The sequence below is a fragment of the Scyliorhinus torazame genome, chromosome 7 (assembly GCF_047496885.1).
Source record: "Scyliorhinus torazame isolate Kashiwa2021f chromosome 7, sScyTor2.1, whole genome shotgun sequence".
Taxonomy (NCBI): domain Eukaryota; kingdom Metazoa; phylum Chordata; class Chondrichthyes; order Carcharhiniformes; family Scyliorhinidae; genus Scyliorhinus; species Scyliorhinus torazame.
In genome coordinates, this window is record NC_092713.1 from 137,805,734 (window position 1) to 137,830,106 (window position 24,373).

At 51.8% G+C, this 24,373-nt stretch overlaps 1 protein-coding gene across 1 annotated transcript; it reads left to right on the forward strand.

Moving 5' to 3' along the window:
• Positions 1 to 2,681: 2,681 nt before the first annotated feature.
• On the forward strand, positions 2,682 to 23,059 carry LOC140427327 (tumor necrosis factor ligand superfamily member 6-like). Its single transcript, XM_072512883.1, has 4 exons — positions 2,682 to 2,978; positions 3,056 to 3,080; positions 3,249 to 3,296; positions 22,402 to 23,059. The coding sequence occupies exons 1-4, from the start codon at positions 2,769 to 2,771 to the stop codon at positions 22,806 to 22,808; spliced, it is 690 nt and encodes a 229-aa protein (XP_072368984.1). The 5' UTR covers positions 2,682 to 2,768; the 3' UTR covers positions 22,809 to 23,059.
• The last annotated feature ends 1,314 nt before the right edge of the window (positions 23,060 to 24,373 follow it).

Genomic DNA, 24,373 nt, shown 5'->3' on the forward strand with positions numbered 1-24,373 from the left:
TACCCAAAACCAAATCCCATCTAATGTACTTGAACTATATCTTTTCCAGTCAATATTTGGAAAGTTAAAGTCTCCCATAATAACTACCCTGTTACTTTCGCTCTTATCCAGAATCATCTTCGCCATCCTTTCCTCTACATCCCTAGAACTATTTGGAGGCCTATAGAAAACTCCCAACAGGGTGACCTCTCCTTTCCTGTTTCTAACCTCAGCCCATACTACCTCGGAAGAAGAGTCCCCATCTAGCATCCTCTCCGCCACCGTAATACTGTTTTTGACTAGCAGCGCCACACCTCCCCCTCTTTTGCCTCCTTCTCTGAGCTTACTAAAACACCTAAACCTCGGAACCTGCAACAACCATTCCTGTCCCTGCTCTATCCATGTCTCCGAAATGGCCACAACATCGAAGTCCCAGGTACCAACCCATGCTGCCAGTTCCCCTACCTTATTTCGTATACTCCTGGCATTGAAGCAGACACACTTCAAACCACCGCCCTGAACACTGGCCCCCTCCTGCAAAGTCAAATCTGTGCTCCTGACCTCTATACTCTCAATCTCTCGTACCCTAAAACTACAATCCAGGTTCCCATGCCCCTGCTGCATTAGTTTAAACCCCCCCAAAGAGCACTAACAAATCTCCCCCCCAGGATATTTGTGCCCCTCAGGTTCAGATGTATACCATCCTGTCTGTAGAGGTCCCACGTTCCCCAGAAAGAGCCCCAGTTATCCAGAAATCTGAATCCCTCCCGCCTGCACCATCCCTGTAGCCACGTGTTTAATTGCTCTCTCTCCCTATTCCTCATCTCATTATCACGTGGCACGGGCAACAACCCAGAGATAACACTCTGTTTGTTCTCATTCTGAGCTTCCATCCTAGCTCCCTGAAAGCCTGCCTGACATCCTTGTCCCCTTTCCTACCTATGTCGTTAGTGCCAATGTGGACCACGACTTGGGGCTGCTACCCCTCCCCCTTAAGGACCCGGAAAACATGATCCGAGACATCACGTACCCTTGCACCTGGGAGGCAACATACCAAACGTGAGTCTCTCTCGCTCCCACAAAATCTCCTATCTGTGCCCCTGACTATCGAGTCCCCAATTACTAATGCTCTGCTCCTCTCCCCCCTTCCCTTCTGAGCAACAGGGACAGACTCCGTGCCAGAGGCCCGTACCCCATGGCTTACCCCTGGTAAGTTCCCCCCCCCCCACAAGTATCCAAAGCGGTATACTTGTTACTCAGGGGAACGACCGCAGGGGATCCCTGCACTGACTGCTTCTTCCCAGTCCCTCTTACAGTTACCCATCTATCTCCAATCTTTGGTGTAACTAATTCCTTGAAGCTACTATCTATGACCCCCTCTGCCTCCCGAATGATCCGAAGTTCATCCAACTCCAGCTCCAGTTCCCTAACTCGGTCTTGGAGGAGCTGGAGATGGCTGCACTTCCTGCAGGCAAAAGCAGCAGGGACACTAACGGCATCCCTCACCTCAAACATCCTGCAGGAGGAACATTGCACTCCCTTCCCTGCCATCCCTCTAACTTCTAACCAAGATCTGGTTAATAAATAAATAAAAAATAAAAAAAAATAGAAAAATATAATAATAATATAATATGGCACTTACCTCACACCAATGGGTCTTATAGGTTAGAGGAGGAGGGTGGCTGGGAGACACTACACGTGTAGTGTCTCGGGTTTCCTCTCCACCAGAATTTATTGGGGGGGGGGCCTTCCCAGAAGCCCGCGGGTCGAACTTCCGGTTCCCGCCTTATATTAAAAAAATAAAATAAAACAGAAAAGAAGAACAGAAACGGGACCAGGTATGTGTTTTTAAAGTAAAAACTTACCTTCCAGAAGGCCCTTGCGCACCGCTCCCGCCGAAATCCAAAGTGCTGCTCCTGCAAAGGTAAGTGTTTTTAAAGTAAAAACTTAGCTCCCAGAAGGCCCTTGCGCACCGCTCCCGCCGAAATCCAAAATGCTGCTCCTGCAAAGGTAAGTGTTTTTAAAGTAAAAACTTACCTCCCAGAAGGCCCTTTCGCACCGCTCCCGCCGAAATCCAAAGTGCTGCTCCTGCAAAGGTAAGTGTTTTTAAAGTAAAAACCTACCTCCCAGAAGGCCCTTGCGCACTGCTCCCGCCGAAATCCAAAGTGCTGCTCCTGCAAAGGTAAATGTTTTTAAAGTAGAAACTTACCTCCCAGAAGGCCCTTGTGCACCGCTCCCGCCGAAATCCAAAGAGGCTGCTCCTGCAAAGGTAAGTGTTTTTAAAGTAAAAACTTACCTCCCAGAAGGCCCTTGCGCTCCGCTCCCGCCGAAATCCAAAGTGCTGCTGAGGTTAATGTCTGAGGTTAATCCTACATTACGATGGATTTTGCCTATACTTAATGAAGCAATCTCAGCTGACTCTAAGCCACAACACTTTAGCTGAATTAAGTTATTTTAGCTTCAGAGAGGAAACAAAATCAGTGTGGGTTACTCATCTTACTCAGCTAGTGTGAAGACTTTCCCAGAAAAACAAGGGCCAGACTTTTAGCTGGATTATGACTTAACACAATGTGATTCAAATTTCAAGACTGGGCTCACTTCCTCTTCCTTCTTGCACACTTGCAAAATAATTTCTGAGTTTCTGTTCCTTAGAGGCCAATCTGATTTTGTCCACACTTCAAGATTGGGAGCAGTTGTGTGTGCATGGTATCTGTCCACTTAAAGAGCTGTAAGTTAGTTGACACAAGGCATACAACTCAGCTTGGCATTGTGAGACTCAGCTTTTGATCATGGCAGAGAATAACCAGGTGTTGATGGAAACTCTGGACATTTCAAACCCCTTGACCAATGCAACGCCACCTAACAATAAGATTGCACAACCGGAGAAGAAAGCAAAGCTACAGAAGCTGTTCACTGCTATCGCCTTATTGTTGATTCTCGTCGCGCTGCTGTTATCTACTTGGAATGCAGTTGACATCTCCAAATTACAACTAAAACAGGTACTTTGTGCTGCAGCATAAGTTGGCAATGCTGAAACAAATGTGAAAAACTGACTGTTTTTATTATTATTTTGTAGGTCAGTTCCAGCAAGCGGATAACCGGTAAGAATAAACCTTTCTTCCCTTTTTGACATCATTTCAAAAATCAATTGTACAAAAACTGGGAATAGAATTAAAAATTCTCACTCATCACTGAATACCTCCAAAAGTAAGACAAAGTAATGTCTTCTGATGTTGATTCATTGTTCCACTTATTTTGTGATCTTATAGAAATGCAGAACCAAAGGCAAGCTTTAAAGAGTGCTGCACACCTTGTAGGTTAGTACTTATTGTTTGTTTATTATGTTGACTGTTCACGTATATCAAGGAAAAAGTTGCCGACTGAGAAAGAACATGTAATAATGCAACGTATGGGTGATTTGGTTGCTTTAGTAAGTGTCATGATATTCAGATAAACATATCATGGTGCAAACACACATACACACTGATGGACAGATCAACGGACCAATCAACACACACGCAACATCACAGCCAATGACTTCCGGGTTGCGGCGATGCGGAGCTAAGCTGCGCGATTTGGAGCTAAGCCGCGCAATTCGGCAGCTCCTGCGAAAACGGACTTTTGGGCCCGCTAACGGAGCCCCAACGGCACTTTTTAGATAACAAACCCGTGGGGAAGGAAGGAGAAAGGTCCCCTACTAACCTGCATGGATCGGACCCGCAGTGAAACGGCGAAAAAAGCAGCCCTGGAGCAGCGGGAGAAGAAAGGAAAAAAAAGCAAAATGGCGGCGCCAACGGACAAAGAAGAGATGCAGGAGTTCATCAAGTGCTGCTTTGAGGAGATGCGCAAGGAGATGGTGGCGCCTATGCAGGCAATAATTGAAGGACTTGGAGCAACCCAGAAAGCCCAAGAGGTGAAGATCCAGGAGATCCAGGAAAAAGTGAGCGAGAATGGCGATGAGCTCGTGGGCCTGGCGGAGAAAGTGGAGCGGCACGAGGCGCTGCACAAGACGTGGGCGGGAAGACTCGAAGACAATTTGAGGATCCTGGGTCTCCCAGAAGGAATGGAGGGGGCCGATGCCACGGCATATTCGGGCACAATGATCAGGACGCTGATGGGTGTGGAGGCCCCCCCGGGATTGCTGGAGCTGGATGGGGCGCACCGAGTGCTTGCGAGGAAGCCCAAGGCAAATGAGCCGCCAAGGGCGGTGGTGGTGAGATTTTACCGGTTTACGGACAGAGAGAGGGGCCTGAAATGGGCCAAGAGGGAATGGAGCAGCAAGTGGGACAATGCAGAGATCAGAATATACCCGGACTGGAGCGCGGAGGTCGCTAAGCGGAGAGCGGGTTTCAACCGGGCCAAAGCGGTGCTGCATCGGAAAGGAGTGAAATTTGGAATGTTGCAGCCAGCGCGACTGTGGGTTACACATAATGGCCAACACCACTACTTCGAAACGCCCAAAGAGGCGTGGACCTTTATACTAACTGAAAAGTTGGACTCTAATTGAGGGTTTGTGTGGGAGGGGGGTGTTTGAGGGTTGAAGTATGATGGTTGTTGTACATAGGGGGTCAACCACGCACAGGAAATGTTATATGGGCTGGGGGAGATAGACAAGGTCACGACAGGTGGCGCATTGGGGGCGGGGCAGGCTTTGGAAAGCACGGGGTTTTCTTTCCCACGCGCGGCAAGAAAGGCGGGAAGGGGAACGAAGGAATGTATATTGATTGGGAGATTCCCACACGGGGGGGTCAAAGGGATGGCGGGGGAAGCCGGGGTCAGCAGGTGTCAGCTGACTTACTGGAGGGATATGGGGGGAGCAAAAAAGCTGGACGGGGATCTAGCGGGGGGGAGGGGAGGGGGGGAAGGGGGGAAGGGGGGGAGAGGAGGGAGGGGGGGAAAAGGGTGGCTGCTGCACTGGCTGAAAAAGAATGGGACACAGAAGAGGTGGCTGGGACAGGGGTCCCCTGGCTGGGGGACTGGAAACTGAGGGAGACGCGGACAAGGGACTGGCCCAGAAAAAGAGATGGCTAGTCGGCGGGGGGGAGGGGCGGGGGGGGGGGAGAGGGTGAGAGTCCCTCCAATCCGGTTGATAACGTGGAACGTGAGGGGCCTGAATGGGCCGGTGAAGAGGGCTCGAGTGTTCGCGCACTTGAAGGGACTGAAGGCAGACGTGGCAATGCTCCAAGAGACACACCTGAAGGTGGCGGACCAGGTCAGGTTAAGAAAGGGATGGGTAGGACAGGTATTTCACTCGGGATTGGACGCAAAAAATAGAGGGGTGACAATTCTGGTGGGAAAGCATATGTCATTTGAGGCCAAGACTATCGTAGCGGATAATGGAGGGAGATATGTGATGGTGAGCGGTAGGCTGCAAGGGACGTGGGTGGTGTTGGAAACTGTATACGCCCCGAACTGGGATGATGCTGGATTTATGAAGCGCATGTTGGGGCGCATTCCGGACCTGGAGGTAGGAGGACTGATAATGGGAGGGGACTTTATACAGTGCTGGGACCGCTCCAGAACAAGGACGGGAAGGAGGCCGGCGGCGGCCAAGGTGCTCAGGGGTTTTATGGATCAGATGGGGGGAGTGGACCCATGGACCGCAGGCCAGGGAATTTTCTTTTTTCTCCCACGTACATAAGGTTTACTCCTGGATAGATTTCTTTGTTCTGGGTAGGGCGCTTATTCCGAGAGTGGAGGAGACGGAGTATTCGGCCATAGCCGTTTCAGACCATGCCCCGCACTGGGTGGACATGGGGCTGGGAGAGGAGAGGGACCAACGCCCGCTGTGGCGGCTGGATGTGGGACTGCTGGCTGATGAGGTGGTGTGTGGGAAGGTGAGAGGATGCATTGAAAGGTACTTGGAGCCCAATGACAACGGGGAGGTGCGAGTGGGGGTGGTATGGGAGGCGTTGAAGGCGGTGATTAGGGGAGAGCTGATCTCCATTAGGGCTCACAGGGAGAAGACAGAGGGCATGGAAAAGGAGAGGTTAGTGGGGGAGATCTTGCGAGTGGACAGGAGATTCGCAGAGGCCCCGGAGGAAAGATTACTTGGGGAAAGGCGACGGCTCCAGATGGAGTTTGACCTACTGACCACGGGCAAGGCGGAGGCACAATGGAGGAAGGCGCATAGGGCGACCTAAGAGTACGGGGAAAAGGCTAGTCGGATGCTGGCGCACCAGCTCCGTAAGAGGGCGGCAGCGAGGGAAATAGGGGGAATCAAAGATGGAAGTGGAGCCACGGTTCGAAGTGCCACGAAAATAAATAAGGTATTCAAGGCCTTCTATGAAGAGCTGTACAGATCCCAGCCCCCAGGGCGGGAAGGGGGGATGAGGCGATTCCTCGAACAGCTGGGGTTCCCGAGGGTGAAGGAGCAGGAGGCGGTTGGTTTGGGAGCACCAATTGGGTTAGAGGAGTTGAGTAAGGGTTTGGGGAGCATGCAGGCGGGGAAGGCCCCGGGGCCGGACGGGTTCCCGGTGGAGTTCTATAGAAAATATGTGGACCTGCTGGCCCCGCTGCTAGTGAGGACCTTTAACGAGGCAAGAGAGGAGGGAACCCTGCCCCAGACAATGTCGGAGGCGACAATCTCCTTGATTCTTAAGCGAGACAAGGATCCACTGCAATGTGGATCGTACAGGCCGATTTCGCTCCTCAATGTGGACGCTAAGTTATTGGCAAAAATGCTGGCCACGAGGATTGAGGACTGTGTCCCGGGGGTGATTCATGAGGACCAGACGGGATTCGTAAAGGGCAGGCAGTTAAATACCAATGTGCTGCGGCTCGTAAACGTGATAATGATGACACCGGAGGAGGGAGAGGCGGAGATAGTGGCAGCTATGGACGCGGAAAAAGCCTTTGACCGAGTAGAGTGGGAGTACCTCTGGGAGGTATTGCGCAGGTTTGGGTTCGGGGGAGGGTTTATTAGATGGGTTAAGCTCCTTTACAGCGCCCCGGTGGCGAGTGTAGTGACGAACCGGCAGAGGTCGGAGTACTTTCGGCTGTACCGAGGGATGAGGCAGGGATGCCCCCTGTCCCCCCTGTTGTTTGCACTGGCGATCGAACCCTTGGCCATATCACTTAGGGAGTCTAAGAAATGGAGGGGGGCTAATTCGCGGGGGAGAGGAGCATCGGGTATCGCTATACGCGGATGACCTGCTGCTATACGTGGCGGACCCAATAGAGGGGATGGTGGAGGTCATGCAGACTCTGAAGGAGTTTGGGGAGTTCTCGGGCTACATGCTTAATGTAGGGAAGAGTGAGCATTTTGTATTACAGGCAAGGGACCAAGAAAGAGGGATAGGGGACCTACCGCTGAGGAGGGCGGAGAGAAGTTTTCGGTATCTGGGGATCCAGATGGCCAGAAGTTGGGGGGCCCTACATAAACTGAATTTGATGAGGTTGGTGGAGCAAATGGAGGAGGACTTTAAAAGATGGGACATGCTCCCGCTCTCGCTGGCGGGTAGGGTGCAGTCGGTCAAAATGGTGGTCCTTCCGAGGTTTTTGTTTGTGTTTCAGTGCCTCCCCACCGTGATCACCAAGGGCTTTTTCAAAAGAGTGGGTAGGAGTATTATGGGGTATGTGTGGGCAAATAAGACACCGAGGGTTAGAAGAGGGTTCTTGGAACGCAACAGGGACCGAGGAGGGTTGGCTTTGCCAAACCTAGAGAGTTACTACTGGGCAGCAAACGTGGCGATGATCCGCAAGTGGGTCATGGAGGGAGAGGGGGCAGCATGGAAGAGGATGGAGATGGCGTCCTGTAAAGGAACGAGCCTGGGGGCATTGGTAACGGCACCGCTGCCGCTCTCGCCGACAAAACACACCACAAGCCCGGTGGTGGCGGCAACGTTAAGGATCTGGAGCCAGTGGAGAAGGCACAGGGGTGCAATGGGAGCATCGGTGTGGTCCCCGATCAGGGGTAACCACCGGTTTGTCCCGGGGAAGATGGACGGGGGCTTCCAAGGCTGGCATCGGGCGGGGATTAGAAGAATGGGGGACCTGTTCATTGACGGGACATTTGCGAGCCTAGGTGCACTGGAGGACAAATTTGAGTTACCCCCGGGAAACGCATTTAGATATATGCAGGTGAGGGCTTTTGTGAGGCGACAGGTGAGGGAATTTCTGTTGCTCCCGGCACAAGAAGTTCAAGATAGGGTGATCGCGGGGGTATGGGTCGGGGAGGGCAAGGTGTCGGAAATATACCAAGAGATGAAAGAAGAGGGGGAAGCGCCGGTAGAAGAATTGAAAGGTAAATGGGAGGAGGAGCTGGGGGAGGAGATTGAGGAAGGGCTATGGGCTGATGCCCTGGGTAGGGTTAATACCTCCTCGTGTGCCAGGCTCAGTCTGATACAATTTAAGATGGTTCACAGAGCGCATTGGACGAGGGCGAGGCTGAGTAGGTTCTTTGGAGTCGAGGATAGATGTGAAAGATGTTCAGGGGGCCCGGCGAACCATGTCCATATGTTTTGGTCATGCCCGGCACTGGAGGGGTTCTGGAGAGGAGTGGCGGAAGTAATATCTCAGGTGGTGAAAGTCCGGGTCAAGCCAAGCTGGGGGCTAGCAATATTTGGAGTAGTGGATGAGCCGGGAGTGCAGGAGGCGAAAGAGGCCGGAATTCTGACCCGGCGAAGGGTCTTGCTATTGTGGAAGGAGGGGAAGCCCCCTAGCCTGGAGGCCTGGATAGACGACATGGCGGGGTTCATAAAATTGGAGAGAATTAAGTTTGCTTTGAGAGGGTCTGCACAGGGGTTCTACAGGCGGTGGCAACCTTTTCTAGAATATCTCGCGGAGCGTTAGAGGAAGGTCGGTCAGCAACAGAAGCAACCCTTGGGGGGTGGGGGGGGGAAACGAGAGACTGTTTGAGGGGATGGACGAGCGGGAGATGGCATGAAGGGTGGGGAGAAATGGAATGTGTGGCCAAGAGCCAGTGTATAAAGCTATGTAAATATACCATCTTGCCATGTATATATCTTGCTCAGGGAGAATTTGCATTATTCTGTTACGGGGGGGGGGGGGGGGTTATTGTTTGTAAGGGGAAAAAATTGTGTTGTTAAAAATATTTTTTTTAAAAACATCACAGCCAATCACCAGTGAGAGCACATGCACTATAAAACGGGGAACACCACAGTTCCCGCTCATTCCAGTAGGAGACAGCTCAGGGCACAGAGCTCACAGTGCGCCACTCAGACATACACCAGGTGCTGAGTGCCTCTCTAAGATAGTGTTAGGGCGAGGTCCACAGGTTAACGGGTAAATTACGAACCACAGTCATATGTTTACAGATGTTGTTATCAAGAGTAATAAAACAGAGTTGTATCATGTACAACCGTGTTGGTTCGCCTGTATAGCGGCATAGTACCAGGATTGGAACCAAGCAACTGTGAGACCTACCTGCACATCTTCAGGGATCTGCCATCCTGCGCCATGGACACCATCAGCCCGCCGCAGCCGCTCCAACTCGCTGGAAATCTCGGCGTCAACTGGAAGCTGTTTAAACAGCGCTTCCAGCTCTTCCTAGAAGCCACAGACAGGGAGAATGCTTCGGACACCAGGAAGATCGCCCTCCTCCTCTCCACGGCAGGGCAACACGCCATCCACATCTACAACTCCCTGGAGTTCGCGGAAGGCGAGGACAAGACGAAGTACAAGACGGTCCTTCTAAAACTTGAGCAACACTTCAGCGTCGAGGTGAACGAGAGCTTCGAGAGGTACCTCTTCCAGCAGCGCCTGCAGGGTAAGGATGAGCCTTTTCAATCCTTTTGACACACCTCCGTATCCTCGCGCAGTCCTGCGGCTATGAGGCCACCTTCGATTCCATGATTCGGGACCAGATAGTTTTTGGGGTCACCTCGGGCACCCTACACCAGCAGCTCCTCAAAATTAAGACCCTCACCCCTAGCCACCGCCATCGAAGCCTGCGTCCTCCATGAAAACGCGACCAGCCGGTACTCCCAATTCCAGGCGGCCGAATCGGCACGGCAGGGGTCCTACGAGGCTGAGCAGGTCCAGTCGATCGAGTTCCTCCCGGCCCGCGGCCCGGATGAGGGCGCCATTTCGCGCGTTTTCCATGGTCTCCCGCGCTTGAACACGCCAAAAGAGACGTCGACGCAGAGGGCCGTGACGCGCAGGCGTGCTCTACGCAGGACCGAACTGCGCACGCACGGTGGTGCAACGAACGCCATGACGTCACGATGTGCGGCAACTGTGGATCTGCACATTTAAAGCGGCAATGTCCAGCAAAGAATCGACAATGCCTCCGCTGTGGCAAGATGGGGCACTACGCTGCCTGTTGTCGAGCAGCTCAACCTGCCAACGCTCCCCAATTCCGCCAGCCTCGCAGGGACGTGTGAGCCATTCAGCCTCCATACACCGAGTCATACCCTGACGATGTTCAGACCAGTGATACCGACGACCGGGAAGCCTTCCGCGTTGCGGTCATTGACAGGAATCGGATGTCCGCAAGTAGGACCCACCAGCCGATGCCAGTGAACAGCGTTAATCCGGGTGATGAATGGTGTGCCACCCTAACGGTCAACCGATCACCAATCACATTCCGTCTAGACACTGGTGCCTCTGCCAACCTTATTGCATGGTCAGCCTTCTACGCCTTGAAGGTCAAACCACCGATTCAGCCATCCCGCTGTCAGATGGTCGATTACAACGGGAATGTTATCCCGGCCATGGGATCCTGCCAGCTCGAGGTTACACACAATGCATACACAGCCACACTTTCCTTTGAGATAGTTGGATCATTGAAGGACTCCCTGCTAGGCGCACAGGCGTGCAAGGTTCTCCACCTCATTCAGCGGGTACACACTCTGTCTCCAGAAGGCACGTCCGACTTCCCGGATGCAGACTTTAGGGCACAGTTCCACTTGCTCCTCGCCCACAACCAGGAGGCTTTCGAGGGCATGGGCACACTGCCCTACACTTACAGAATATGGCTCAAACCGGACACCACCCCGGTCATTCACGCACCTCGTAGAGTCCCAGCACCACTCAAAGATCGCCTCAAGCAGCAGCTGCAGGACCTGCAGGACCAAGGAGTGCTTTCCCGGGTCATGGAGCCCACGCCATGGGTCAGCTCCATGGTGTGCGTAAAAAAGCCCTCTGGCGAACTCCGGATCTGCATCGACCCGAAAGACCTGAACAACAACATCATGAGGGAACACTACCCCATACCCAAACGGGAAGAGATCACGAGCAAAATGGCCCGGGCTAAAATTTTAACAAAGCTTGATGCCTCAAAGGGCTTTTGGCAGATTCAGCTGGATCAGTCCAGCAGGAAGCTGTGCACTTTCAACACTCCCTTTGGCAGATACTGCTACAATAGGATGCCGTTTGGCATCATCTCGGCATCCGAGGTGTTTCATCGCATCATGGAACAGATGATGGAGGGCATCGAAGGGGTGCGTGTCTATGTTGACGACGGCATCATCTGGTCCACCACACCACAGGAGCACATCACTCGTCTCCAGCGCGTCTTTGCTCGGATACGAGAGCACGGCCTGCGCCTCAACCGAGCCAAGTGTTCTTTTGGCCAAACTGAGCTAAAGTTTCTGGGGGACCACATATCCCAGTCAGGAGTGCGTCCGGGTGCAGACAAAGTGACAGCTATTGCAGCCATGCCGCAGCCGGCAGACAAGAAGGCAGTGCTACGCTTTCTCGGGATGGTCAACTTCCTGGGGAAGTTCATTTCCAACATAGCCTCCCACACAACGGCTCTTCGCCACCTAGTGAAGAAGACTACGGAGTTCCAGTGGCTGCCCGCACACCAGAAGGAATGGGAGGAGCTCAAGATTAAGCTTACCACAGCCCCGGTCTTGGCGTTCTTCGACACTTCTCGAGATACGAAGATCTCGACTGATGCCAGCCAGTCCGGCATTGGGCCAGTACTCATGCAACGGGATGACACTGCATCATGGGCCCCGGTCGCCTATGCCTCGCGGGCCATGACCCCCACAGAACAGCGCTATGCGCAGATTGAGAAGGAGTGCCTGGGTTTGTTAACAGGCATAGATAAGTTCCACGACTACGTGTATGGTCTCCCTCAGTTCACCGTGGAAACCGACCATCGCCCCCTGGTCGGCATCATACAACCAAAAGGACCTGAATGAGATGACCCCTCGCCTCCAGCGCATTCTGCTCAAGCTCCGGAGGTACGACTTCCAACTGGTCTACACCCCGGGAAAGGACCTCATCATCGCGGATGCCCTGTCCAGAGCAGTGAGCACACCGCCCGAATCGGGGGGGTTCGTATGTCAGGTTGAAGCGCATGTGGCCTTCACATCGGCCAATCTGCCAGCTAATGATGCAAGTCTGGCCCGTATTCGCTGGGAGACTGCGGCTGACCCCCTTCTACAACGTGTGATGCGCCACATGATGGAAGGGTGGCTCAAAGGACAGTGCCCACAATTCTACAATGTCCGGGACGACTTGGCCGTCATTGACGGTGTCCTCCTAAAGCTGGACCGGGTTGTCATTCCACACAGCATGCACAGGCTGGTCCTCGAACAATTACATGAAGGCCATCTCGGGGTTGAGAAGTGCAGGCGGAGGGCCCGAGAAGCTGTATACTGGCCGGGCATCAGCGACGACATCGCCAACATGGTGCTCAACTGCCCCACCTGCCAAAGGTTTCAGCCGACGCAACCCCCGAGACGCTTCAGCCCCATGAGTTGGTAAAGTCCCCATGGGCGAAGGTGGGTGTGGACCTTTTTCATGCGCTCGGCAGGGACGACGTCATCATAATTGATTATTTTTCATATTATCCAGAGGTCGTACGCCTGCACGATTTAACATCGTTATCTGTCATCAGGGCATGCAAGGAAACCTTCGTTCGCCATGGCATTCCGCTTACCGTCATGTCAGACAATGGGCCCTGTTTTGCGAGCCAAGAATGGTCTTCTTTTGCCGCTTCGTATGGCTTCACACACGTGACGTCCAGCCCTCTGCATCCCCAGTCAAATGGCAAGGCGGAAAAGGGCATCCATATCGTCAAGCGGTTCCTCTGCAAGGCTGCTGATGCCGGATCGGATTTCTGTTTAGCCCTGCTGGCCTATTGCTCGGCCCCACTGTCCACTGGCCTCTCACCAGCCCAGCTATTGATGGGTCGCGCCCTCAGGACCAGTGTACCATCCATTCATGTTCCTAAACCCGGCCATGCTCCAGTACTGCAGGGGATGCGACAGCAGCATGCTCAGCAGAAGGTGGCACATGACACTCGGGCAACTGATCTTCCTGCCTTGGCGCCTGGAGCCAACGTCCGCATCCACCTACCAAAGGGTGGCTGGTCAGCAACTGCCGAAGTTCTCCGCCGCGTGGCTCCCCGCTCGTTCCTGGTTCGCATGCCTGATGGCTCCATTCGCCGGTGTAATCGCCGGGCTCTTCGGCTGCTTCTGCGCTTGCTACGTGATCATGCACCGGTGCCACGCCCTCCTGTTGTCCCTGATGTCGACTTCGTGGAGCTTCCTGCCACTCTGCCTATTCCTCTATTGCCTGTGGCCAGGCCCATTCCTCAGCCGGTGGATCCTAACCCACCCTTGAGACAGTCAACCCGAATTCGTTGCCCACCTACTAGGCTGGACTTATGAGCCTGTTTGCACATTGGACTCACTAAAGTGTTATGCCACAATGTTAATATGTTTCTCTTTTTGTCGTTACAGGAAGTCGTTTTCGATGTTTGATGATTGTACTTGTTTTGTTTATGGTACAACCTCGTTGCTATGTTGGACCTGACACCTTCCTATGTATATAGTGTAGCCTCATGTACATGTTGTAGATATTGCACACACATATTCAGCTGCACTCAGTACACATCTATATTTATTACCACACAGGCACATATTCTTGTAAAAAGGAGGGATGTCATGATATTCAGATAAACATATCATGGTGCAAACACACATACACACTGATGGACAGATCAACGGACCAATCAACACACACGCAACATCACAGCCAATCACCAGTGAAAGCACACGCAGAGCACACGCATTATAAAACGGGGAACACCACAGTTCCCGCTCATTCCAGTAGGAAACAGCTCAGAGCACAGAGCTCACAGCGTGCCACTCAGACATACACCATGTGCTGAGTGCCTCTCTAAGATAGTGTTAGGGCTAGGTCCACAGGTTAACGGGTAAATTGCGAACCACAGTCATAAATTTACAGATGTTGTTATCAAGAGTAATAAAACAGAGTTGGACCATCTACAACCGTGTTGGTTCGGCTGTATAGCGGAACACCCAACACGACAGTAAGTGAATGTAGTTAGGCCAGTGTGGTCATGAATCCTACATTGCGATGGATTTTGCCTATACTTAATGAAGCAATCTCAGCTGACTCTAAGCCACAACACTTTAGCTGAATTAAGTTATTTTAGCTTCAGAGAGGAAACAAAATCAGTGTGGGTTACTGATCTTACTCAGCTAGTGTGAAGACTCCCCCAGAAAAACAAGGGCCAGACTTTTAGTTCCTGGGTCAGGTTTGCAAAGTTGGCAGAATTCTTAGCTCTGGGAACCCAACCGTTAAAAGTGGCTTTGTTTGGATTTCAATCCGTGAGGATGGATTGGATTAGAAATCAGGATGGGTGATGCTGGAAGAACAGAGGAGGCTGCCGGGTATGGAGGCAGGTTGGTTGGAAGGCCAGCCTCTGGGATCTGGCACTGGGTCCAAACTTTAAGATTAAACAATAAAGCATGAAACGTCCCTCCAACCTCACCTTCACACAATCCTCATGCTCCATCTATACCAACCAATACCACCTCATAGTCTATACCCATCCCCATTGACACTCATGTCCTGCATGCCAAACTACATCCCTCCACCCACCCCATGGCACTTTATATCCCCATACAAACACCAAATGCCAACTCATGCCAACCAATATCCTCCCACCTATCATCCTTTTCCCTTACACAACCATGCCAACTCACCCAGTATTCTCCATGGACAGACCTCAGGACCCATGAAGAGATAAGATAAAATAAAATTCAATTAAATAATGTTCAATTAAATAAAGCAGACTTCACTATATTGAAAAAATACTCTCATTCTTCAAGACCCATTTACTACATTTACATTTTTTCAATTAAATAAAGCCTTATAACAACAAACATTCCATTCAAGTGCATAATCCCTTATACCAAGTATTGGAATACATAGTCCCATTTCAAACAGTTTGTAAAAAATTGTAGCTGTCAATAAAATAGTGAAATAGAAGGCAACCTCACCTGATAATGGATGGTTGTGAAATGAATCGCGAGCAGGTTTCTAGTAATAACTTATATCTGCAGACAGAGTGTAATAGCAAGCATTTTAAAAAACATTGCAAACATATGTTTCAAAGATTTAAAGGACAGGGCATTTAAATGCCTTGTCTTCTTGACAGATCGCTTTGTTTGGTGCTTTTGACAATTCCTCTTGACACTTTCATTAGCTCTTCCTGACAGGTTCTCTTGGCAGCATCTTTCGACACTTTTAACAGTTGATTTTGTCAGGTCCAATGTGCTTGACAGGAATGAATTTATGCACTTTTTACGCACATTTATTTCTAATTTTAAGAATTCCAAACAACACTTTGACTGTTCAAAGGGCAGTTGACCTTTGCCAAACAAAGAACACTTTACCTCCCCCATAGTTGTTCCAGGATCAGATTCAGAGGTAGTTTACCTTTCAAAATGGGTACCCTGGCTATTCAAAGGAAACCACAAAGTTCAGACCTGTTCTTACCTGGTCTACTCTGCGCACTTTGAAGTTGACACTCCTGGTCTACCAAATTCACACTTGAGTGGAGGCAGCTGATGATTTAAAAGATGGAGACAGTGGTGTTGTGGTGTAGTCACTGGGCTAGTAATCCAGAGACCCAGGGTGATGCTCTGGGGACCTGGGTTTGAATCCCACCAAAATAGGTAGTGACATTTTTATTCATCACCGGTATAATCTTCAGCCAATTAGATTCACTCCACGAGATCAATAAATAACCCAGGGCACTATATACTACAAAGGCTATGGGCCCTGGGAATAGTACTGAAGACATGGCGTGCTCATAGCCAAGCTGTTCCAGTACACCTATGTAATATTTCCAGTTAGCAGTAATGTAAATGACAACTGCAGTGTTTATTTATGTATAACTACAATGCAGAGATATGCAGCCTTGTGGTTGCAAGTCAGCTTCCAGGATCGAACTGATCCAGAAACCTGTGCTTGCTAGGGTGATCCCCCACTCTGGGCCCAGATGGGTTCCCTGGGTCATGTGACCCTCTCTGCAGATCACCCCATAAAGGGTACAAACACCACATGCCTTCCTTTCTCAGTTGTTTCATACATTGATAATAATTAAGTTACTTAATCCCCAATAATTAGAGCATAATTAGTCCATCAAAATTGACTCATTCAGGGGATTTCCAATTTCCAGTCGAGCGGTGTAACTCCTCTGTCAGGGGTGCTTTCACTGGAGTACTTTCTGCATAACCACTATACCCGCCATCTCCTCAGGGACTGATAACGCAGCTTCATCCGTTTCCATGGGGACGACAGACTCGCCTGCCACAGGCTGGCTCGGTACTTCACTGCTTGGATAGTCGACAACGTTTCTTGCTGTTAACATGGTTTCAGGTGGCAGTACTGGCTGCTGGGACAACTCATGTTCTCGTAAATGGCCTAATGCTTCCTCCATTGAAACAGAACTTGGCCAGAATTCTCCGGTTGTCAGAGTTCTCTTTTTCTGCTGGAAGTGCACCCCCCTCTGCGGATTTACCGGCGGCTTGGGTGGCTTCAATGGAAAATCCCATTGACAAGCAGTGGGAAGAGAGAATCCCGCTGCCAGTAAACTATGTGCCGCCGAGGGAAGGGGGGAGGGGGGTGGGACCGGAGACTCCAGTCCCTTGTTTATTTGCGGGAATCATGATTTTTCTTCTGGCTGGTTTCAACCTCCCGGCAAATTAGGAATCATCAGGCTTAGTCTGGTCCTATGATGCCAGCCCATCAACAGCTCTGCTGGCAGTACCCACATTGTAGAGTGCAGAGTGGTTCTATAGACCGGAAGAAATCGTGAGTTTCTGGTCTCCAGGATCTTCCCTGACTACTTCTTAAGACCCTCTTTGAAGGTTCAGCCAGTCCATTGGATGCTGGGTATCCAGGTGTGCTTGATACCATTTAAGAAGGTGACATTTTGAAATTCAGCACTCGCGAAGGCTGTTCCATTGTCCAATACTATGACTTCAGGTATCCCGTGGGCCGAAAAACACTGATGCAATTTCTCAATTGTGGCATGTGAATTGTAGACTCCATTTCAAACACTTCCATCCACTTTGAATGAGCGTCAACAAGGAACAAAAACGTTGTGCCCACGAATGGCCCCATATGATCAACATGATCCTGTACCCATGGCTGGCGTGGCCATTCCTAAGGGTGCAGTGGGCCTGTAGTAGGCAAGTTTTCTTGAATTTGGCACTGTTCACAGCGCTTCACCAGGCTCTCAATGTTGGCATCGATGCCAGGCCACCATACATAACTCCTGGCAAGCATCTTATCTTCATCCGTGCAGTCAGCTAAGAATAACTCCCTTCTTGGTACAGGGATGACTACTCTGGCTCACCAAAGTTTGATGCCATCTTTGCAACTGAATTCATCCTTTCATATATAGTAACGTTTAATTTCTTCAGAAACTGGCGCACTGGCTCAACCTCTTAGAAGCCTGTGCCTCACTTTGGAAACAGCGGATTCCTGGTGGTTCAGTACTTGATTTGCTCTGCAAGAAATTCAACACCATTACAATTTTGTGTGGTACTGGGGGAGGTGCTACACTCTGGTAAAGGCAGGTGACTAAGCTCAGCTGCATTTGTGATATGTGTTCCAGGCTGATGCTTCAATGTATATTTGTAGGTGGACAGAATTGTCGCCCAACGCTGAATTCTTGGCGGAATAGCCTCATCGTCATTAAAAAGACCCAAGAGTCGTTTGTGATCTGTAACAATGGCAAAGCACCTCCCATATACATACTGGTGGAATTTCTTTACCCCATAGACTATTGACAGGCTTTCTTTTTCAATTTGAGCACAGCCTTCTTTGGCATCTGAAAGGGTTCTCAAGACATACCCTATAGATATTTCACATCCGTCTTCCATCTTATGGGACAATACTGCACCAACACCATATGGAAAGGCGTTACAAGCGAACACCAGTTCCTTAGAAGGGCTGAAATGCACCAATAAACTTGATGAATGAAAAAATGGTGCAGTCACAGCAGGCCCTTGCTGAGAGCATCGGCGGCATTGCCCAGGTGCTGGCCGGCGTCGTACAGACACAGAGGGAGGTGGTCCAGTCCCAGAGGAAGATGGTCCACTCCCTGGGCTCCATGGCCGCTAACGTTCAGACCCCTGTTGCTACCAGAGTGGGCATCAATGACTGGCAGCACCAGGTGTCGGGGGGGCCTCGGGGGATGGCTCTGCTCACACTCCTGTCCCATGGAGCAGTCTAGGGGGCCATCGGGCACCCCGAGGGAGGAGGAGGGACTGGGGCCTGTGCCGTTGACCCCTGCAGCACCGCAGGTCCCGGAACACCGCAGCACCTCGGACTCCCCCCTCCTGGCCCTGGTGCATCTGATGGGCAGCAGGCAGAACAGGGTGGACCAGCCGGGCCCATCCAGGCCAGGCCGCCCCACGAGACGTGTGTCAATGGGGACCCTCGTCGCAGGGTAGGAGTCACAACAGTCTGCCTCCACTCCTGCTGTACCGTCTGGGGAATCACCTAGGCATAGTGATAGGCCCCGTAAGGCCAGAGAATTCGACACCAGTTAAGTTGGCACGGGTGCAGGGCACAGTTTAGTTATAGGGGCTAGGGCACAGACTATATATATCTCTTACATTAAACACCTGTAAACACCGTTGAACCCTGCCTCTGTGCTCTGCCTGATAGGTGTGAGGGTGGGGTGGTCAGTGATGGCCACTGGGAGTGAGGGGTGGTGGACGAGTGAGGCCCAGTGGGTGGACCCTGCAGCCCCCCTCCCCTGACTGTTCCCATCACTCCGTCCCCAGCGATTCGACAGGGCCATGTGATGGACTGGCCAGCTCGCATGCAGGGATCACCCAGGTGGAAGGACCTACTGTGGGCATGAGTCAGACATTGTCTAACGATGTTGAGCATGGAGCTCATCGCAGAGCGGGCTGTCATCATCCTCCATCCCATGGAGCAGACCCGCTGTCACTGTCAACCCAGTGATGGAAGGTGATGATGTTTGATGGTGAAGTGGTATGGTACTGTGGTGTCCGTGCCACTGCCCAGAAACCCCCCTCCCCGCTATTTGGTGAAACGTGTGTTGATTAATGTGTCCCGTGCGCGCTGGCCCGGGCGGTATCGTTGTGCAGCCTCCTGTGCCTGGCCAGCCCACATGTCCCGCTCATTGTCCCCTCCACCCCTCATCCTCCTCGTCTGACGATGCCTGCCTTTCTTCCTCATCCTCCTCCAGCACATCGCCCCTCTGCTGGGCTATATTGTGGAGGACGCAGCAGACCAGAATGATGCGTCTGACCCTCCTTGCCTCGTACTGGTAGGCCTCTCCAGAGTGGTTAAGGCACCTGAAAGGCATCTTCAGGAACCTGAAGCACCACTCGACCACACCCCTGGTCGCACAATGGGCATCATTGTATCGGGTCTCCGCGTCGGTCTGTGGTCTCCGTATAGGTGTCATCAGCCACGACCACAACGGGTAACCCCTGTCGCCGAACAACCAGCCCCACAGCCAGGGGGGGTGCCCCTCGAACATGTCGGGGATCACAGATTGTGCCAAAACGAACGAGTCATGTACACTGCCCGGGTATCGGGCACAGACGTGCAGGATCCTCATCTGGTGGTCACAGACCACCTGAACGTTGTGGTACTCCTTAGGTTGGGGAACAGCGGCCTGTTGTCCGCTGGTGGCCGCAGGGCGACATGCACCCCATCAATTATTCCCTGGACCCGGGGCATCCCGGTGATGGTGGCGAAGACCGCTGCCCCGGCATCCTGGTGGGTTAGGTTCACAGGGTACTGGATGTACCGGTCCGAAAGGGCATACAAGGCATCCGTAATGGCGCACGCGCACTCCGGCGGCCTGCAGCGGCTACGCCGTGCTTCCTGGCGGATGCCGCTCGCGGACCAGGCCTGCGAAATAATCCCCCCTTCGGCAGGCTCACGCACCGCAGCTCGCCTCACCTGTGAAATCCCGAACTGGTCCCCACTCGGCGGCTGGAAAGACCCCGTCACGTAGAAGCTGAGGGTCACTGTCACCTTGACGGCCACCGGGAGCGGGTGTCCTCCCCCATATCCACGCGGTGCCAGGTGTGCCATCATGTGGCAGATGTGTTGCACTGTCTCCCTGCTCATCCGCAGTTGCCTCCTGCATGCCCGGTCCGGGAGTTCTTCAAAGGACACGTGGTCGTGGTAAACACGGGGCCTCCTCCTGCGCCTCCTCCTCCTCCTCCTTGGCCTGTCGGGCGGGCAGCCCTCCAGCCTGAGTGACTGCCACCTGCCCCTCTGCAGCCCGCTCCTCTGCTGCAGCCACCACCACCTCTCTGAGTCGCTCCTGCTCACGCGGTGACAGGGCTGCATGCAGGGCAGCGGCTGCCGCCACGGCGGCCAACTTTGCTTGTTGATAACCAAACATGATTACCTGCAGGAGGTGAGGGGAACACATGTCATCATGGCACTCACACGCATGCACAACCAGGTACCATGGGTTACATGTTGGCCCTGGTTGTCACAGTGCATCCTAACCATGCATGTCCCCCACCCCCGCACCGTGGCCCTGTCGATGCCCGCGGTCTTAACGCCCGTTCCTGCTGCCAGGGCCACCATTTGATGTCACTGCCTTTACTGGGGGCTGCTGTCAGTGTGGCCCTGGGTGGTCCCCCGGTGGGTGGCGCCGGGGAGGGGAGAGGGTGTTGGTCGGGTGGCCATGGAGGGATACCGCCCCAGACATGTTGTGGGATCGCCCACAGCTCGGCCTGGCCCCCCCAACCCCCCAGCCTCCCCTCCCCTCCCCAGTCCCTGGTAGCTCCCCCTCATTCAGAAAGCATGGCCGGTGTCCAATACGGGAGCTCGCAGTCCCCCCATGCCAACTCCTGCCTCCTCTCGCAGCCTCCTCAGCCAGCACGCCGGCTTCACGACTTTTTAAAAGATGTTAGAAACACGGCGTCGGGAAATCGGCCCATCCGGGGCGCAGAATCGCTGGAGAATCGGTTGTCAGGACCGATAATGAGACGGTGGGTGCCGCGATTTCATCGAGTTAGAGGGTCCGGAGAATTCTGAATCGGTGCGAAACCGGCGTCAAATCAGGGGCGAAATTCTCCCCCAACGGCGCGATGTCCGCCAACTGGCGCCAAACACGGCGCCAATCAGACGGGCATCGCGCTGGCCCAAAGGTGCGGAATGCTCCGCATCTTTGGCGGCCTAGCCCCAACATTGAGGGGCTAGGCCGACGCCGGAGGGATTTCCGCCCCGCCAGCTGGCGGAAATGGCGTTTGTTGCCCTGCCAGCTGGCGCGGAAATGCGGCGCATGCGCGGAAGCGTCAGCGGCCGCTGACAGTTTCCCGGCGCATGCGCGGGAGCGTCAGCGGCCGCTGTCAGTTTCCCGCGCATGCGCAGTGGGGAGAGTCTCTTCCGCCTCCGCCATGGTGGAGGCCGTAGCGGAGGCGGAAGGGAAAGAGTGCCCCCACGGCACAGGCCCGCCCGCGGATCGGTGGGCCCCGATCGCGGGCCAGGCCACCGTGGGGGCACCCCCCCGGGGTCAGATCGCCCTGCGCCCCCCCCCCAGGACCCCGGAGCCCGCCCACGCCGCCTGGTCCCGCCAGTAAATACCAGGTTTGATTTACGCCGGCGGGACCAGGCAATTTCTGGGCGGGACTGCAGCCCATCCGGGCCGGAGAATCCAGCGGGGGGTCCCGCCAACCGGCGCGGCCCGATACCCGCCCCCACCCAATCTCCGGTACCGGAGACTTCGGCGGGGGCGGGATTCACGGCGGCCTGCGGCCATTCTCCGACCCGGCGGGGGGTCGGAGAATGACGCCCCTGATTTTGGCATTGGAGCCGATTCTGCGGCTGATCGCGTTTCGCGATTTCGGCGTCATGTCACGGAGAATTAGCCCAATAGCTCAAAAAATGGACTTGCTTGTGTACAGTGGTTCATTACAGCATTGAAACTGATGGAGAAATGTAAAATTAATATCAATGAAAACTGATAGAAGGGCTAAAAATGGGGCTAATCAGTTCAGAAAACAAAAAAGAAGGAAGATGATAAATTTTGTCACACCAGTGTTTTTACTGCACATAAGTTTAATCATGCAGTGAGATTTTCAAGTCATTTAAGAATCCATCGGCCACATAGGCAGCAAACTGACTGTATTGCACTCATTTGTACTGACTTTTAACATTTTGATTATCACACAGGAATGAACGTTATTAACAGTTCCTCGACACTCGTCTGGGACGCTGTGAGGGACCTGCTTGCCTTTATCCAAGGTGTAAGTCACAACGCTGAGGAATTGATCATTAATAAAGCTGGATATTATCTAATTTACACCAAAGTCAACTTCAGAGGGCTGGAGTGCCAATCGGACATGTTGCTCGAGCATACTGTTTTCAAGCGGTCTGATCATTATCCAGTAGCTATTCAACTAATGATAACCAGGAACAGCATTAATTGTCCTGGGAATAATGGACACTGGTCAAGAGATAGCTTTCAATCAGGAATATTTGAATTAACAAAAGGCGATCGGATATATGTGACTGTGTCAAATCCAGCCTTAGTTAACTTTGAACAGTTTAACACATTTTTTGGATTACATAGACTTTAATTTGCATTTTTAATGCATGTTTTCATTTACTGTGGGTCAATGATCTATGAGCCTAATTAAGCCTGTAATTTATTTTCTACATTAGAGAAGCAGAAGTAAAAAATAATTAAATAACATTTTGACTTAGTTAGTCAAGCCTGTATTTGAAACAATTGAATATATATTGAGAGGTATGAGGGGGAGGGTGAGAACGATTCTTACCAAGGTTTACAACAGTTTTGATGTTTAATAAATTAATTGGAACTTGATAATGATTCCATCATTTTTAGTGTCTGCTTACATTGAGTTTGGTTATGACTGGATTTGCCTGTGCAAAGTTACCTCCTATCATTGGATAGAGATTGAGTGAAGTTTCTGACAGATGTCAGCGTGGGTTTCCTCCTGGTGCTCCGGTTTCCTCCCACAAATCCCGAAAGACGTGCTTGTTAGATGAATTGGACATTCTGAATTCTCCCTCTCTGTACCTGAACAGGTGCCGGAATGTGGCGACTCGGGGCTTTTCACAGTAACTTCATTGCAGTGTTGGTGTAAGCCTACTTGTGACAATAAAGATTTTTATTGTGTTGAACAATGAGTGAACATTTAAATACATGTTCCGGACTCTTCCATCTTGGAACTTGTGATGTATTACTAACTCTCGGTGCCTTAAGTGACCTTTCCAGTGGCAGAAAAAACATTCAGCTTTTATATACCGGCAGGCTTCAGCGGAGTGATTAACCCCGCACCAGTAACACTCTACTTCAATACCAGGCAATTGATTGGCTCTTATATATCTTCTCCCTCTATTTAGGGCTGCATTTGCTTCCTGTTTCAAAATTACACCTTCATTTTTGGCGCCACTGCAGACTGCAGCTTCCCACTGTAACTGGCGGACCATTCCATTTTGAGCACCCTGAAGCTCCTATGCCCCCTCTCAGCGTTCTCCATTGCCAATGCTGTCTCCAGCACCTTATTAAAATGTATATCTGCCTTTGATAATAGCTCCTTTTGGTTGGCCTCATTATTTATCCCGCAGACTAAACCATCCGGCAACATATCATTGAGAGTGTCTCCAAAGTCCCAGTGCTCTGCGATCTGTCTTAACTTGGTAATATAAGTTGCAATAAACTTAAATCGCTGCAATATTACCGATGGCTTTGGGTGGGAGTGTGCTTTCACCAATTCAACTATCTCAGTGAATGACTTGGAGTTGGGTGTGCTTGGGGATGTGAGGCTGCATATTAAATTGTAGACTTGGGTCCCACATGCACGCAGAAGGATTGCCTGTCTCTCCCTGCCTCCTCTATTTTGTTGGCCTGAAAAAAGTAACCCAAATGTCTACAGAGACATCAAAAGGATCTATCCGTCTGAATAAGGGCATATTTGCAAACGCACTTCTATTTCTCAACTTGAACTGAACTTCAACATGACATAATACTCCTGATTTATCCCTTTTATTCTCATCGCCAATGTAATACTTCCCATTCACCAGTTAGATAAATAAGAACGGCAACATTTATTTACATATAACTACAATATAGAGACGTGCAACCTCGTGGCTACAAGTCAGCTTGCAGGATCAAACT